Source organism: Papio anubis, chromosome 7 (genome assembly GCF_008728515.1).
Source record: "Papio anubis isolate 15944 chromosome 7, Panubis1.0, whole genome shotgun sequence".
In the NCBI taxonomy this organism is placed as follows: domain Eukaryota; kingdom Metazoa; phylum Chordata; class Mammalia; order Primates; family Cercopithecidae; genus Papio; species Papio anubis.
Window position 1 is genome coordinate 115141004 of NC_044982.1, and position 16141 is coordinate 115157144.

Consider the following 16141-nt stretch of genomic DNA (forward strand, 5'->3'; position numbering starts at 1 on the left):
TAGAAAAACCTTGTTTTATTCAGCCCAGACCTGGGCAATCTAGCTCTGTGGTATGGCCAAAGTATAAAAAATAAAAACCAACAACAACAAAACAACGCTGTAGAGAAAAGTGAAGTATAAATTGGGGTCTGGCATCCGGAATCCCTGTGGTTTCCATCCACGTTCGCTCCCTGAGGCCGGCAGGGAGGGATGCCCCTGCCGGTGGGTTGGGGGACTGGGCCCCTCGGCGGGAGGCTGCCAGGGGAGCAGGGCCTGCTTTAAAGGGGAGAGATTGGCCATCTGTCCCTCCCAGAGATCAGGATCTGAGGAAGGAAAGACAGTGGGTCAATGAGGGGCTGCAAAGTAGGGCCCCCGTGGCCCCCTCAGCCAGGGCTTCCCTCCCGCAGCCCAGATCCCTCGTGGCAGGGCAGGCATGGGCCTCCATTTCCCTCAAGAGAAAGTGCCGACCCCCTCAGCCCAGCTCCAGAAGGAGGGGTTCGATGGACTCCCAGCCACCCAGGGCACAGTCTCAGCACATTCCCCTCCCCATGCCCTAGTCCCAGATTGTTTTCTAGGCCATTAGCAGAGCTGCTACTGTCTGGAAATACTTTCTTGTTTTTTCTAACTCAGAACCTTTTTTTAAAGCCTCCTTTTTCCTCCAGAAATACGATGGAAACCCACAGGCGTCAGTCCCGTGGCCTTTCTGGGAACGCTCTGTCCAGCTTCCTGTGCATGCCGGCCCAGCCGCCTGCCTGTGGTCAGGGTCACAGAGACTGAGACACTCTAATAAGACCCAGCCTTTCCAAGCACTTATGTAAAGAGCTCTTGGAAGGAAGGGCTTTGGCACCCCCTGCTGCCCACAGGCCCCCGGGAGCTGGGAGGGCAGTGCAGGCTGCTTCTCCATCTGCCTTGCCGAGAGCCCCGCTGGCTGCTCCAGGCACCTGGGACATGGAACGCTGTTTCTGTTCCCATCCCCCTTTCCCAGCAGCAGGCGGGACTCCCTGCCTCCCTGAGCCCCCAGCAGCCTCCTTTGTTTCCTGGATACCCCATTCTTCCTTCCTCCTCCTTCCCTAGAATGGCTTCTACCACTTAGGTGACCCCTGGGTCTTGAATAGCTAAGACAGGCCCTGAGGAGCGGGAATGTGCTGGGAACCCAGGCCTACTAAAGAGCCAAACTGCCAGTGATGGGATAGGAGTTCGTCCTTTCAAACACGCTGTGTGCCCTGGGGAATTTTGATCTCATTCTACTCCTGAGGAACCTAATCTCTGCACTGAACTAGAGGCTGCTGTTCCCATTTTTAATATTCATGATGTGGTGGCAGCATGCTGTGAACAGTTAGGTTGGTGGTAGCAGCCAAATGTGAGAGGGCTGTCTCTAAATGAGCCTGGCCCTGGCCACACACTGAGCCCTGATCCTGGTCACACGCTGAGCCCTGGCCCTGGTCACAGATTGAGCCCTGAGTCTGGCTACACACTGGGCCCTGACTCTGGCCACACACTGAGCCCTGACCCTGGTCACACACTGAGCCCTGATCCTGGTCACACACTGAGCCCTAACCCTTGTCACAGACTGAGCCCTGACCCTGGCCATACACCACACTCTGACCACAGTCATAGGCTTAATCTCTCATACCTGCCATCCATTAATAAGCATACACTTTTAGGGAAAGATACCTCTCTGGGCCTTGAGATCTCTACTACCTTTCTCCCAGTTGATGAAGTAAAGCCGAAAGCTCTAGGACTTTTTTTTTTTTTTTAATGGAAAAGGATTCCTTTGATCTGGAGTGTGGTAGGGTTTCCTTGTGAGCTTGTAAGGAAGGGGGTCCCTCTGCAAAGTACTTCACGTGGGGATCCGGAGAAAGACTGAGGACCCTACCCAGCAGCCATGTGCTAAAATCCCAAGCCCAGGTTTTAGGGACTTCTTCTACAACAGGGGCCTAGGGACTGAAGATGGCCCCTTTTAACCAGAATCACTTCTAATCTGTGACTGTTTAATCCAGTCCACTTGATAAGGACACTAATGATCACAGCTGCTGTTCACTGTGTGCCACTGTGTGCTGGGCTGTTGAACATGCAGACATCAGGCCTATAGATCCTCAGCCCCAGCCTATGTGGAAATACCTATTTTATAGTTGATGAAAGTAGCTCAGGGAAGTACAGTAGTTACCCAATGTCACAGAGCGAGGAAGCTGTGGAACTGGGACTGCAGAGCTCGTGGCCTTGCACCAAATGACTCTGCCTTCTGCTGGTTTTCACTTGGGACATCTCAGGGAGCCACAGGATGCAGCCCCAGATCAACACCCTACAGCCTGAGCCCCACCGTAAACACTCAGCTTGGGGTTGGCACGGACAAGGCTCTTTTTGCTGGGCCCGGCTGCAGCTGCATTCGGCCATCAAGATGACCTAAAGTGCAGGTATCTTAAGTATTTCAGGTGGCCTTGCCTGCTCCCCAGGCAGGAAAGGGACAGGGCTAGGAAGGATGGGGGGCAAGCACTTACTGGACAATTTTGCAGTTTGTTGTAGAAACGTAGCGACCTGTGTAGTGAATGTTGCATCTCACCACGTTGTTGGTGAAGTCAGACTCTAAAACAATATACTTTGGGTTCACGTGCACCTGAGGAAGAAGAGAAACAGGGAGAAAGGGAGTCTAGTCGGGGGGCTGCACCTCAACCGCTCACCAGAGAAGGTGGTAAGGAGGCAGACAGACAGACAGAGAGGGGACATAGACAGGAGACAGAGAAAGACCATGTGAGGCCAAGAGACATGGAGACAGAGACACACTGCTAGAGAGACACAGAGGGGAAAGAAGAGGCAGCTGGTAACCCAAGCAAACATCATCTGATCCCCCTTATCAGAAGATTGGATGTTTCCCTAGAGCGAGAGCCTGTGCCAGGTGGGCCCTGCATGGGGCATTTGGGGTTGGAGAGGTTGGATCCTGCCCCTGGGAATGCAGTAATGAGGCGCTGAGCAGGGACTCGACACCTGGCCTCCCCAACGCCAAGGCTCAAAGTTGTTCCCTATGCATTCCTGTCTATGCTTTTTGTCTGAAAAGGAGCTGTTGGGATACAACACTTTTAAATGTTGGATTAACTAGGGAAGGGCCAGCTTTATTCACAGAACATCTAAGAACAGATGCAGGGATGTGACTTTCAAATCCTGGTATGCTCCCAAAGCGCAGGGACTGTGAACTGTATTGCTTATGTGGTTTGTGTGTCCAGTGCCTAGAACTCAGAGGGGACTTCCTATGTGTTTGACTGAGTGGATGAATGAGGAAAAGAAAAAATATACTGGACAACCCCAGGCCCTGGAGGAGCAAGCTTGGAGCCTGCTGAGGGGCACTCAGGAGGGAACCGCAGAGAACCACTGCTGGACGCATCTCTCCACCAGCTGACTTTCTGCAGGGAAGGCCTCCGCCTGCAAACCTGTCTTCACTGCTCTTCCCTTACTGAGCTGCTTTTCTGCTTCTGAGTGGGTCCAGATGAACTGGTGGAATGATCCCTCCTCATTTTATACCTGTGTGGAGGAGGCTGAGACATGGCTTCCCCAGGTGGGCCCATGACAACCTGGCCTACACGTATGTACCAAGTCTGGCTGTGTGTTGTTAATGTGCTTTTCTACTTTTCTCCCAACCAAGGGAAGAGGCGATGGGGTGAGTGTCCATTAGAGCAGGAGGGGTTCAGGCTAGAAGGGTCTTGGTCACAGGAGCCCTTGGCCTTGCAGGGGTCCCTGTAAGGAGCCAACGGCCTCTCATCTGTCTCCCAAATGATACAAAGTCTGCCCTGTCCGAAGACAGGAAGATAGACCACATGGTTCTCCAAGTCTTCCTTGCTCTCTCTGGTCCTCAGTCACTTAGGGAGACAGTATCACCACTGCCTCTAGCATTACCACAGCTGGGGCAAAGGTTCCTTGGGTTCTTTATGGAGAGAGAGGCTATGCCAGCCTGAGACCTAAATCTTCGGCTGGGAAGCCTGAACCTTTGAGGGATGCCTCGGATGCTGCCTCTGCTCAGCAGCTGGGGAGAAGGGAAGAGGCCCAGAGGCTGAAGCTTCTTTCAGGAATGATGAACATCCGGTTGGAGAGAAAGCCCCAGACTCAGAGGCCCACCTTGAGGATGTAGTTCCCAGGCTGCACATCGGTTATGTCAATCCACTGGCAGTCGATATCTGCGTTGTAGGTGTCATAGCAGCCTGGGCTCAGGCCCTGGGAAAGGGACAAGAGGAGCGGCTGATGCTGCTGGTTCCCCAGAGCCACCCCATGCCCACTTTCAGGAGTTTCAGGCCCATCTTCCCCTGGGTTTCTCCCCTGACCCTGGCCCAGGGCAACTGCTCAGGGTGGGTCCACCCCTCTCTAAAGTCACTGGCTAGACGGACCAGAGGAAAGACAGAGATCTCTAATAGCCAGGTGGGAGGGATGAGATGGATGTGCTGGTATGCGTGGGCAAGATGGATGGCAGAATGGATAAAGAGAGACGGGACAGACAGACAGTTTGTGGATGTTTAGGTTGGCTGATGGAAAGAGGGATATGGGTGGGTGAACAGGCTAATGGGACGTGTTGCTCTCCAGACTGTTGCAATGTTTCCTTCTCTCCATGAGCAGATCGCCTGGGAATAACATGGGAAGGGGCTTGGGCAGGGAGAGAACAGTCCCTGCAGGGCACTGTGGCAGCCTGAGGACTGGTGAGAAGACCTTCACTGTGAGCAGAGCTGAGTGGCCAGAAGCCTTGGCACTAGCCAGGCCTCAGCCGGCCTCAGCAGGCCTTGCTCTGTCTCCCCACTCCTCATCCGCCTGTGCCCTGAACCCCATCTCTCCAGCCCAACCTGGGTATGAGAGGTGCATGCATAGCGCTTGAGGTTGCCGAAGTCACAGGTGCTGTCCTCCAGGCAGAAACTGGCCTTGTGGCCCTCAGCCACCTTCTTGCCTGTGGCTGCATCCAGTAGGTCGTAGTGGCTGAACTCGTCCATGCTGTGGTAATGTCTAGAGGCAGAGGAGAGGAGAGAGAAAGAGAGAGAAGAGGGCCTAGTGTTCCCTGGGCCTCTCATCCTGTCCTCATCCTGAGATGGGCTCAGGTGACCCCGCTGTGGCACAGCCTCCTGGCCAATCTAGGCTCTCCTGTCCCCTGAGTCCTGCGGGGTGGCCCCTCTGTGCTCCCCACCTAGGTGGGTCGCTCCAGGACAGCACATGCTCTGGACCCCTCACTTCCTTTTTGGGCTCCCACCTGTAATGACCTCACTGGGCAATGCCCCGTATTCTAGACATTTCCATCCCTTATTGAGACCAATCCTTCCATCTTCCAGCCTACCTTTGGCTAAGACTTCTCTGAGAAACACTTGCCCCAGTGGCAAGAGTTGGCAGATAACACCTCCCGGGGCCCTCTAATCCAGTATCTGTGTCTCTCAGAGTGCTCGTGGCGGGAGGGGGAGCTCAGGCACCAAGGTCCCTGGTCCAGAGGAGAAGTGGAAGAGGACAGGCCCAGCCCCTCCCCACTCACTGGTGGCAGCTGTGCCACTCCCAGGTGTGCCGTGGCCGGTTGGGGAGGAAGTCCGCTGTGCCCTGGTTCTTCACACGCTGGGGGAAGCGCAGCAGCACCCGCACATCGTAGTCGGTGGCCTCAGGGGCATAGGCTGTGCTGCAGGGACGACAGGGGAGATAAGGGGGTGGGTTGGGGCATAGTGACACCAGAACCCAGCATGGGCCCCCTCAGTCCCACCCCCAGCCCTTGGCCACTGGTTCTGCAGCCCCACCACTTGTCCCTGAAGATCTTCTCCTCTGACTCCCCGAACTGTGGCAGAGGCTCAGGCCTCTTCCTCTGTCTTCTGACCCCGTGAAATCCTGGCTGTCCCCTCCTTTCTGGCCTCCACCATGTGGCCGGCAGCTGCCAACAGCATCTTTCTAAAGCGGTACCAGGCACGGCAGTGTCCCTGATACCTGCAGGTGACTCAGCTGGGGTCAGCCCCTGGGTGCAGGAGCACATAAGAAATCTCTGAAGGGCCTTTGAAAAACAGCCCTGTTGCGGGAGCCAGGCACTTTGGCTCATGCCTGTAATTACAGAGCTTTGGGAGGTTGAGGCAGGAGGATCACTTGAGGCCAATAGTTTGAGACCAGCCTGGGCAACACAGTGAGAAATTAAAATTTAAAAAATTAATTTAATTAAATAAATTTTTTAAAAATTAAAAAATTAGCCGGATAAGGTGGCTTATGCCTGTAGCCCCAGCTACTTGGAGACTGATACCTTGAGCCCAGGAGTTTGAGGCTGTAATGAGCTATAATTGCGCTGCTGCACTCTAGTATGGGCAACAGAGTGAGACCCCCTTTCTAAAAAAAAAAAAGAAAAAAAAAGTCCTCTCCAGGAGATTCTGATAAGTCTTCTTTCCTCCAGACAGAGCCCTAATTGTTGACAAAAGTATGCCATGTCTTGGGTGTGGGCCTGAAAAACAGACTTGAGGTCCTCTGGTCAAAGCCTCTTCACTTTTCTAGTCCCATCTGCCCTTCCACTCCCTTACACACGCTGGGTTCCTGCTTCAAAGCCTATTTTCCAAACAGGCTGAACTTTTTCCCTGACCCATACTTTTTTCCCCATGCTATTTGCTTGACTCAGAATTCCAAAACTCACCCAGCCTCCTAGGGTCAACTCAAAAGTCCCCTCCTCCAGGAAGTCTGCCTGGATTGCTCTACTTAGAGGATCCGATTGCCTGTGAGCTCTAACAGCACTGACTGCGGCACAGCCCAATACCACCTACATCTTGCACTGGGTTGGGTATGACCAGGCCACCTCTCCCTGATTGCATGGTTTCAGGCTGGCAACCTGTCCTTTTCTATTCAGGGATCGTGGGTCTGGTATGAATTGCCTGCTCACAATTCACCTGCTGACGCCAGATTTCCAACTGAGGCAGGCCTTGTGACAAAAGGAAAAGGGTGGAAAGAGGAACGAGAGGCTGCAGTGAGGCGAGACACACACATATGCACACATACATACACGCGCACACACATGTGTGGTAGGAACAGGAAGGGGGGCTGAAGGCCCCTCCCCTCTTCAGCTGATGGCTGACAGCTAACCCTGTTGGCCTCAGGGGCTCTTCCCTGGCACTCATTAAGGTCCAGTCCTAAGGCCAGAGGGGAGTGGTGGCCAGTCGTAGGGATTAGCACTCTCTTTGAGAGAATGTCTGGACAACAGGCGGCTCAGACTGTCTGCCAGGATGAAAGGCCCTCAGCCTTGTCTGGGGGAGGTTTGGAATCTGTCTGTGTCTGGGTTGAAACAAAACATCCTCCTTCCCTCTGTTCAGTTAAATCCTGCCCTTCTGTTCGGCTCAGCACACCGTGGGAAACCATAAGGGTCTAGGTTCTAGGCCCAGCTTGGCCACAAATTGGCGGTGAGACTTGGAACCGGTCCTTTTCTTTCTCTGGGTTCTGCCTGCAGCGTGTGAACTGGCACCAGCCCGTGGCCCATACTTCCAATGATCTCAGAGGCCCTCCAGCCCCAGGGCTCCAGTTCTGCAGGGTTCTCCAGGTCTGAACTCTTGCGCCCACCTCCTCTGAGGCCTCAGCCCTTGCTGACCCCTCCCTCCTCTGACCTCCAGCAGCCCTGGCCTGTGAACCAATCCTTCTGGCTCTTGTCCCACTCATGTCTTGGTTCTGTCACTGGGGTACAGGTGAGGGCTGTTCTCTCCAGCTGTACCAGGAGACCCTCCAGGACAGAGAACAGGCTGCCTCCTCTCCCCAGCTGGGAGCGCAGGTCCGGGCACTCAGGATCCTTCATGAAGAGGCCGTGATATTAACAGTTTGGCTTTGACTAATTCTCTTAAGACTGGAAGGGCTGTCATAGAGGCTGTAAGTTCCTCATTGCTGGAGGAATTCCAGCAGGACCATTACGCTCTCTTCCCCAGGACAACTGAAACAAGACACGAACTGCCCAGACAGGCTGGCTGAGTGGTACTCAGCCTGTGGTCCCTGGACCAGGGGCAGTTTCCACACTGATGCCCGTCTGGGATGGGATCGGGAACTTGCACCAGAATGTATATCGACAACATTCCTAATCACTGTGCTTAGTTCAGCGGACACTTTTTCTTTTTTTAAACAAGACTTTCTCAATGAAGGAGTGAGTTGAGTTACATTCTGGTGCAAGCTCTTTTATCTTGTTACAGATAGATAAGGGTTTATGATCAGCTACTTATAGTGGCAGTGAACTAGAAGTTCTAGAAATGAGAAAATGTTGAGATTCTGAAGGGTTTCCTAGATAGTAGAAAGTCAAACTAAACACAGAGTTCAAATGTCCAAAAAGCAGGTAATTAAGAAAAATAGGTGCTTTCAACATAGAGGGATATTAACAAAAGAAGCAGATAACATAATCTTAACTAATTATTTTAGCCCAGGGAGGTATCCCCAAAGAACCTATATTCCAGCAGAATATGAACTGCTAATAAATTAGAAGCAAACACTGTGAGAGGCAGGATCACCCATGAATAATGGCGAGCCAGCTGTGCTCACCTTCTGGGTTCATGGAAACTGGTCTCCTTCCCCTCTTTCCAGTGCAACATATAACTGAAGCTTCTTTGTCTCCTGGGCCAGCCAAAGCCACAGCTGTCCTCTGTGGACATGGCTCCATAGTCCTGGGCTCTATGCTGCGGGTACACCCACCCAGTAGGACTTCCATAGGTCCCTGTATGAGCACTGGAAGCCTGGGTTCCCAAGAGGAACCTTCTCATTAAGCAGCTCAGATCCAAAAGGTTTGAGTTCCTTTCATTGCTCCTCAGTTTCCTGAGGGGGCAACCCATGCCTTCAGGGCTCGTATGAAGATGAAGTGCCACAGTGAAAGTGAAGTTCCTTGTATAGTAAGGTACAGTATACAGAAATGCTGGGTCCCCGCTTGCTCCCCTCCCCTCCCCTCCTGACTCCCTCAGGGCAGGCAAGGCTCACTGATGAAAAGGTCAGGGTTCTGGGAGGCCGGGGCATTTGGCCAGGGTCATCAGCTTGCAGACAGCCTAGCTGGCAGCCGCAGCTAGGCTGGGTTCTGGGTGACTCCCAGGGACTATCCCAACACGCTACACTTCTGCCTCAGCTGCTTACCTGGCCAGACACTTCTCCTCCGCAGCACAGCGCAGGGAGTACAGGTGGGCTCTCTGCACATAAGTGGATGCTTGCACATAGTTGGGGTCTGGGACCAAGTCAGGGAGACCTGGAGTGGGCAGTGGGAGAGAGGGGGGAGGGAGGAAGAGCATGACATTGAGAGCGTCAGGTTGGCCACTGTTAATGCCCAGACACCTCCTCATACCCCAAACATCCTCTCATACCCCAAAACCCTTTGCCATTCTCCTTGGGCGTTGGGTCCTGGGCTCACGTGTGGGGTCAGGGAAGTCAGGCAGCAAGAGCTTGCATCTCGAGCTCTGTGGTGTGGGAGCTGCTAAGACTTCCTGGAAAAGCTTGGACATGAACAAGATCTGGGAGATGGGGCAGGATTTAGAGAACCAGAGAGCAGGAAAGGGTGTCCTCGGCAGGGGGAACAGCATGAACGAAGACCTGGAGGCAGGAATGAGTGAACCATGTAACTTCCTGACAGAGGCCCTCCCTCGAGTCCTTACTCCCCAGGCCTCTGGACAGCAGCCCCCAGACACCCTCCGTTCCTCTGATCCCTGCAGTCAGCATTCTTTGTGAACCACCAAGAGAGTCCTGGGCTTCTGGCCTGGAGTGTGTCCCTGAAGGTTCATGGGCAGAGCCAGGTGGATGCAGGCTGGCAGGAGTCGGGGTGGGCAGGAAGGGATGGGCTAGAAGGAAAACATTTCCCCAGAGCAGGCTGCTGACAGGGCAGGATTCGCAGCCTGGGCACCCAGCCCGACCTTCTCAGAATTCCTTTCTGCCTGGCACAGCCACTCCTCCCCGTACCCCCGCCCCCAATCACCTGCCACCACTTCCTGCCATCAGCCCCCTAGACCTGACCACACCCTCCTCTGTCTGCAACCTCTGGCCACCAATCTGAGGGAGACCCTGGCTCCCTACCCTGCAAGGCCTGGGGTCAAGCACCCAGGGGAAGTCTGGAAGCTGCCCCCGTCCTTGTGGTCCCTTGTTCCCCAGGATGTGCCAGAGCCTGTGGCCTGTCCATCCTGTTCCTGCCCCTCCACCTTCCTCCCTGGGCATGCATTAGTCTGAGCAGGAGTTACTAGGAATAAGCAGAAGCCACACTTAGGTGTCCAGACTCCATCCCGCATTGGAATGAAGAAGGAATACCTTAATGTTGGAGTGACGGGATGTGGGCTGGGGTGGGTGTGGGCAGCGGTGGGTGTGGGCAGGGGGGACTCCAGGGCCCTGGGCTCTATCCCAGCCCAGCCACTGACTTAAAGGGGAGTGGTCCTGGGGCCTCTAATTCCCTCTCCTCTCTGGCCTCAGGGATTTTGTCAGGTAAGTGATAAGATGAGGCTATAAGCTCCTCTTACTTTCTTTGAAGTACTCTGCTCTTGAGGGATTCGGGAAGGGTGACAGCAGGCAAGGTGGGAAGACTTAAGTCCCATGGAGGGGTTTCCCACCCCTTTCCTGCTGCCAAGACCCTCTCATCAGCTTTTAGGTCTGGAAGATGAGGCCAAAGAGGGGAAGGCTGGCTTCTAAGCCATTGGCAGAAGTGTCTGCCTGCATGTTCCCCTTCCCACACCACCCTGAGTTCCCAGACCCTAGCGTTGCTCTCCCTGGGACCTGGACCTCATGGGGGAGCCTGGTCCAGGCAGCCAGGGTGATCTCACCTATTTGGAATGAAGAGGAAGCTTGGAGTGCAAGGGTGGGTGAGGATGAGGTGGCTCCTGGCTGGTGGGGGACTTCTTGGCCAGCCTAGGCCCTGTTACTTGAGCCCCTAGGAATGTTTGCAGTCATTTCCCAAGGGACCCATAGGCCCTCAAGCCAGCTGGGAGCTGGTTCTCACTCTCTGGACCCTGGAAGCCTCTGGGGGAGGGGTGAGGACTGGGGATGGGCCCCGTCCCCATCAGCCAGTGCCTTTCCCTCAGCTGTGTATAGGGTGGGGTAGCTGGGCCTTTAAGACTCAGGAGACCCAGCATTTGACATCAGACAGCTTGCTGCCCCCACCCCAGGCCCAGTTTCAAGAAATACTGCACAGATGGCTCCACAAAGCTTTTCTGGCCTGACCCTTCCTCTCTAGGCTATTTCATGAGCTGGCTACGCAACCCCGGGAAGTTGGAGGAGCGGGGAGGAAGAGGCCAGGTGGGGCCAGTGGGGGCCAGTGCTGTTCCTGGCCTCTCCCAGCCCTGACTATGTACACACACTGAGCCCTGTGCCTGATCACAGTCTGCGCCCTGACCTTGGTCACAGACTGACCTCTGATCCTGGTCACATTAAGCCCTGACCTTGGTCACACACTGAACCCTGGCCCTGGGCACACCCTGAGCCTTGATCACACACCAAGCCCTGTTCCTGATCACAGTCTGAGCCCCGATGCTGGTCACACACTGAACCCTGATCCTGGTCACAGACTGGGCCCTGATCCTGGTCACAGACCAAGGTCTGACGCCTATCAGCAATTCTGAATCTCAGGCTCATTTCTGTTTGTCCCCTGATGATGGGCGAAAGCTCTTCAGCTAAAGAAAAAAAAAAAAAAACCTTAAAAAAGGAATCGCTGTGATATCATCAAGCCTTTTGATTAAAACCGAGTGGGGTAGGGTTATAAGTGTCAGAGGTATGGAGGAGGGGCATTTGTAGAGTACTGCATGTGGAGATTTGGAAGAGAGGCTGAGGACAAACAGCTTGGGGCTGCTGGTCACAATCTGAGCCTTGACCCTCCCACAGATTATCATCTTCTTCCTCTTATTGTTGAGGAATCTCATGCTCAGGCAAGGGCCTCTTCCTGTGGGAAGTCTCCCCTGATTGTAATGATATCTCAGGCTGCACACACTTCTCCTCTCTCACTACTACCCCATTTGTATTGATCTACACTTAGATTTCACCATACTAACCTGTGTGTGTCTCCTCCCTTCCAGACGGGGTTCTATGGGCAGGGCCTGAGTCCTACTTGCCCTCAGTGGAGCAACTTTTGTTTTAGGGGTGACTGACTGGCCCAAAGCCCCTCAGGCTCTGTCAGGAGAGCCTCTTTAATGACTGTTCCAGGCAATCCAAAGTGTGTTCCATGTCCTGCCCCCAAGACACCAAGGCACACAATGTCTTTGGAAGCACTGGAGGAAACTGAGGCTCAGGCCCATAAATCTGCGCAGGGTCACACAGGGAGCCGGGGTACCCCAGGAGGGGATCTTAGGTCTCATTGCCCTCCCAGGACTCCTCCTGTCACTCTTTATAAAAATAAATTTTGAGCTATAATTTATACACAGTGAAATGCACAGATTTTAGGTGTACAGTTTGATAAGTTCTAACAAATGTAGAAAGCCGTGTAGCTTCCACCACAATCAAGCTGTGGATTGTTTCCATTACCCTCTGGTACCTTCCCTGTAAGTCCCCGCCCCGCCTCCACCACCCCAGGCAGCCACTGCACTGCTTCTAATCACTGTAGATTAGTTATGCCTTTTCTAGAACTTAAATGGAATCACTCTCACCATTATTTTGTAATTTTCTTTGTTCTACATCTCTAACCATCACCGGGGCCCCCTGTACTCCCCCAATGGCCTCCTCTCTGTGCTCTACTCTGTCACACCCTCATGGCCGTGGGGGTGACACAAGAGGCAGCAGCTTGGGGAAGCTGCTGGAAAGGAGTAGCCTCAGGAGTTCAGGCCAGGCCCCCCCGCCTCACCCTCAGGATCCTTGCCGAGGTCCCAGAGAACAGCAGACCCCCTCCCACGGCTGGTATGTTTTTCCAGGAAGGAACAATGCCTCCTTCTCTGGACAGCTCTCCCAGGGGACATTTCGTCAGCAGTCAGGCCTGTAGGCTTGGGCTCTTGGCCCCTCTGCAGGGCTTGGGGCTGGGGGCTTATGTGAGGTTGGAAGGGGATAAAGAGGGGTTGATTGAGTTGGGGGCTGGTGGACACGCTCAGTGTAGGAGTAGGGAGGCTGGTCTGCAATTTCTGGCTTGTAAGGTACAATAGGCCCTCCAAGCAGAGTGGCCAATGTTGGGTGAAGTCCAGTTACTATCAGACTGTGTGATCAGCCCTCACCTCAAAAAGTATGCATTTTAAAGGAAGATCCTGGACTTGGTGAAGGTACACATCCAGCTCCCCATGCCACCTCCACCTTTTCTTTTTTCTTTGAGACAGGGTCTTGCTCTGTTGTGCAGGCTGGAATGCAGTGGCATGAACTTGGCTAACTGCAGCCTCGATCTTCTGGACTCAAGTGATCCTCCTGCCTCAGCCTCCCAAAGTCCTGGGATTGCAGGCGTGAACCACTGCACCCAGTCAAATGAGGTCTTTTTGCTTACTCCAAATACAGGGGAAACCATCAGCCCAGGCTGGAGTGCAGTGGCACGATCTCGGCTCACTGCAACATCCGCTTCCTAGGTTCAAGCGATCCTTCCATCTCAGCTTCCCAAGTAGCTAGGACCATGCGCATGCCACCATGCCTGGCTAATTTTTGTATTTTCAAGCAATTCTCCTGCCTCAGCCTCCGGAGTAGCTGGCATTACAGGTGTGTGCCACCACGCCTGGCTAAATTTTGTATTTTTAGTAGAGATGAGGTTTCCCCATGTTGGACAGGCTGGTCTCGAACTCCTGACCTCAAGTGTTCCACCGGCCTCGGCCTCCCAAAGTGCTGGGATTACAGGTGTGAGTGACCGTGCCCGGCCAGCCTCCTGTTTTAGACCCCCAGGTTGCCTCTGACTCGCTCCACAAACATGCTACAGTGAATGGCTGTACATTCCCCTCCTGGGCCTAAAGATACACATCCAGCTCCCTGGGTCACCTACAGCCCTGCTCAGTCTTCTCCCAAGCCCCCAGCACCACTGGTGGGGGGTAGGCTGGGGTGGGCCTCACCATCCAAAGACTGGGTGGATGGGCTTGCTCAGACTGCCCAAGGAAACCCTGGCCACCATCCATTTCTTCCTCCCAGGAGGGAGACAGGAGCCTGGGGTCTTACCCTACTGTGTTACAGGCCTGTGTGGCCTTGGGTTGACCTAGCCCCACTTCAGAATTCATGGTCTCCATTCTTCCACTTCTAATTGTCCTCCACCTGACTCGGGGCCTAAGGCCCTGTGCTGGCCTCTGTGGGCGTTCTTCCTCGGATGCAGGCTGCACAGAACCTGGGCCAGGATGGCAGGGATGCTGAGTCACAGGGTGGCAAAGACCCTTGAGATGGCCAAAGCCAGGCTGCTCGGCTGGGGAGGAGCTGGGTGCAAGGAAATAGGGTCCCAGGGCCATTCATTTCACAGGGAGACAGCCAGCCACTGGTGTGGGGTAAGCCTTTTAGCTATAGCAGCCCCTTCAACCCTCCAGGGCAGTGAAAACATGGAGCTGAGAAAACAGAACCAAAGTTCTATGTCCTGGCTCCGCCCCTGGAGCTTCCTCCGTGGGAGTGTGCAGGGGCACAGTAGGAGGAACCTGTCACACTGACTCTTGGGGCCCGTGTGCTTGGGACAAGCCCACCCTGTCCTGCTCAACGCTGGGTCTGGAGCTGCTGATGTCTCCTGTGCCAGCCCTCGGGAACTGGGGACAAAGACCATCTGCCCCTTCCCTCGTGGGATGCAGTTGGGGCCTTCTCAGGGGTGAGGCTCCAGGGGCGAGTTCACTGTCTTGTCCGGTCTCCCCAGCCACCTTTCTGAGGCTCACTTTCTCCATCTGGACGATGAGGGAGACTGAACTAGCTGGCCCTTGAACACAGGTTGGATGGATCGATAAACACTTGGAGATTAAAATACTTTTTAGGAGCTCTTCAGTTCATTCCCCAGCCTTGGGCAAGAGCCCGAGACCTCTCACAACCCCTACAGACGATACTTTAGCAGTCAGGAAATTCTCCCACCGTCTGACCTAAATCCTTCCTGCTTCATTAGAAATCTGTTCCCTCCTGCCCAACGGTTCCTGGAGGCTGCCCAGCGCTGAGGGCCCTGTGGCTGCCTTCCCATTGCTCGTCCACACCTCACCTGTTTCCCTCTTGGCTTCCTCTTTTTTGTGGTTCAGTAAACCTTGTTTCTGAAATCTTTCCTCTCCAAGCCTCCTGCTCATGAGGGGCAGATGATGGAAAGTGGAACGCAAAAGAGCCCTAATCTGTTGAGCCCAGGGCTGGAGGATAAACAAAGTCCAGCAGGAACTGGTCAGTTGCTTGTGAAATATGTGCTGAGAGGGATGTTTTGGCTAGGACGGCCAGACTCCAGAGGAGCTCCTAGGTGGGGGAGAAGCAGAAAGCTCTGCAGAGCAGCGCCTTGAATAAAGATGAGCCAGAGAGGCCTCCAGGGCGGGAGCTGGCTGCCCGATTCCCTAGGAAATGATTATCTCATAATCAGGAAATTAACTTGTCAGCACTGGCCTGGTGGTGCCACACCTACTTGGTGAGCAGGCAGGCAAGGGGGTTGCAGATTCCACTTTGCCCCATAATGAAGGTGTAATCCCAGCTCAAGCCTGAGAGCTAGGACAGCCATCAAGCCAGGCCCAGAGTCTTCAATGGCTCCCCATTGCCCACAGAATCAAACCCAGAAGTCTTAGAGTGGCAGCTAAAGCCGTCTGTGGTTTGGCCTTACCTAGCCTTCCAGAACTCTTAACCCTCAGGATCAGTAGGCAGGTCTCTAGCAGCATACCCCAACCTTTCTACCCCCTGATCCCATGGTGCCCTTGTCCTGGAATTCCCAGCTATGCATGTGTGTGCATGCACGCACACACAGACACAGACACACACACACACCAGCTCTACCTATGCAGGGGTACACAGTCTTTAGCTCCAAAGCCCACCTTGTCAGACCTGACCTCCCCTCCACCACCCTGCATCGTTTTACAGCACTCGTCTGTCCACCCCACTGATGGGGAGAGACAGCTAGCAGCAGAAGGGCCTGACTCACGGAAGGGATTTGTAAGTGTGTGCTTGATTGCACCAGCTGCCCAGGAGGCAGGCTGGGCTGAGGGGGAGGCAGACGACACTACCCACTGGAGAGGTCAGCTCCCTGCCCAGAGGCCAAGCCTCTGCTGCCTCTCTGCACACCTAATGCACATTTCTTCCCAGCGTGAACCCAACCCCTGCCCTTGCAGTCCTCCTCGCCCTTGCAAGCCCTGCCTGGTGCCCCCTATCCCACCTCTAGGAGCTTCCCCTGATG

At 54.2% G+C, this 16141-nt stretch overlaps 1 protein-coding gene across 1 annotated transcript in view; it reads right to left on the reverse strand.

Annotated features, from left to right (window-relative positions):
- LOXL1 (lysyl oxidase like 1) overlaps positions 1 to 16141 on the reverse strand; it is a 25937-nt gene continuing 9796 nt past the window's right edge. The window contains exons 2-7 of the mRNA XM_003901170.5: positions 9040 to 9148; positions 5468 to 5605; positions 4797 to 4953; positions 4084 to 4179; positions 2478 to 2593; positions 1 to 302 (exon numbers count right to left, since the gene is read on the reverse strand). Coding sequence (XP_003901219.1) covers positions 296 to 302; positions 2478 to 2593; positions 4084 to 4179; positions 4797 to 4953; positions 5468 to 5605; positions 9040 to 9148 — 623 coding nt within the window. The 3' untranslated portion in view covers positions 1 to 295. The remainder of the gene's footprint in view (positions 303 to 2477; positions 2594 to 4083; positions 4180 to 4796; positions 4954 to 5467; positions 5606 to 9039; positions 9149 to 16141) is intronic.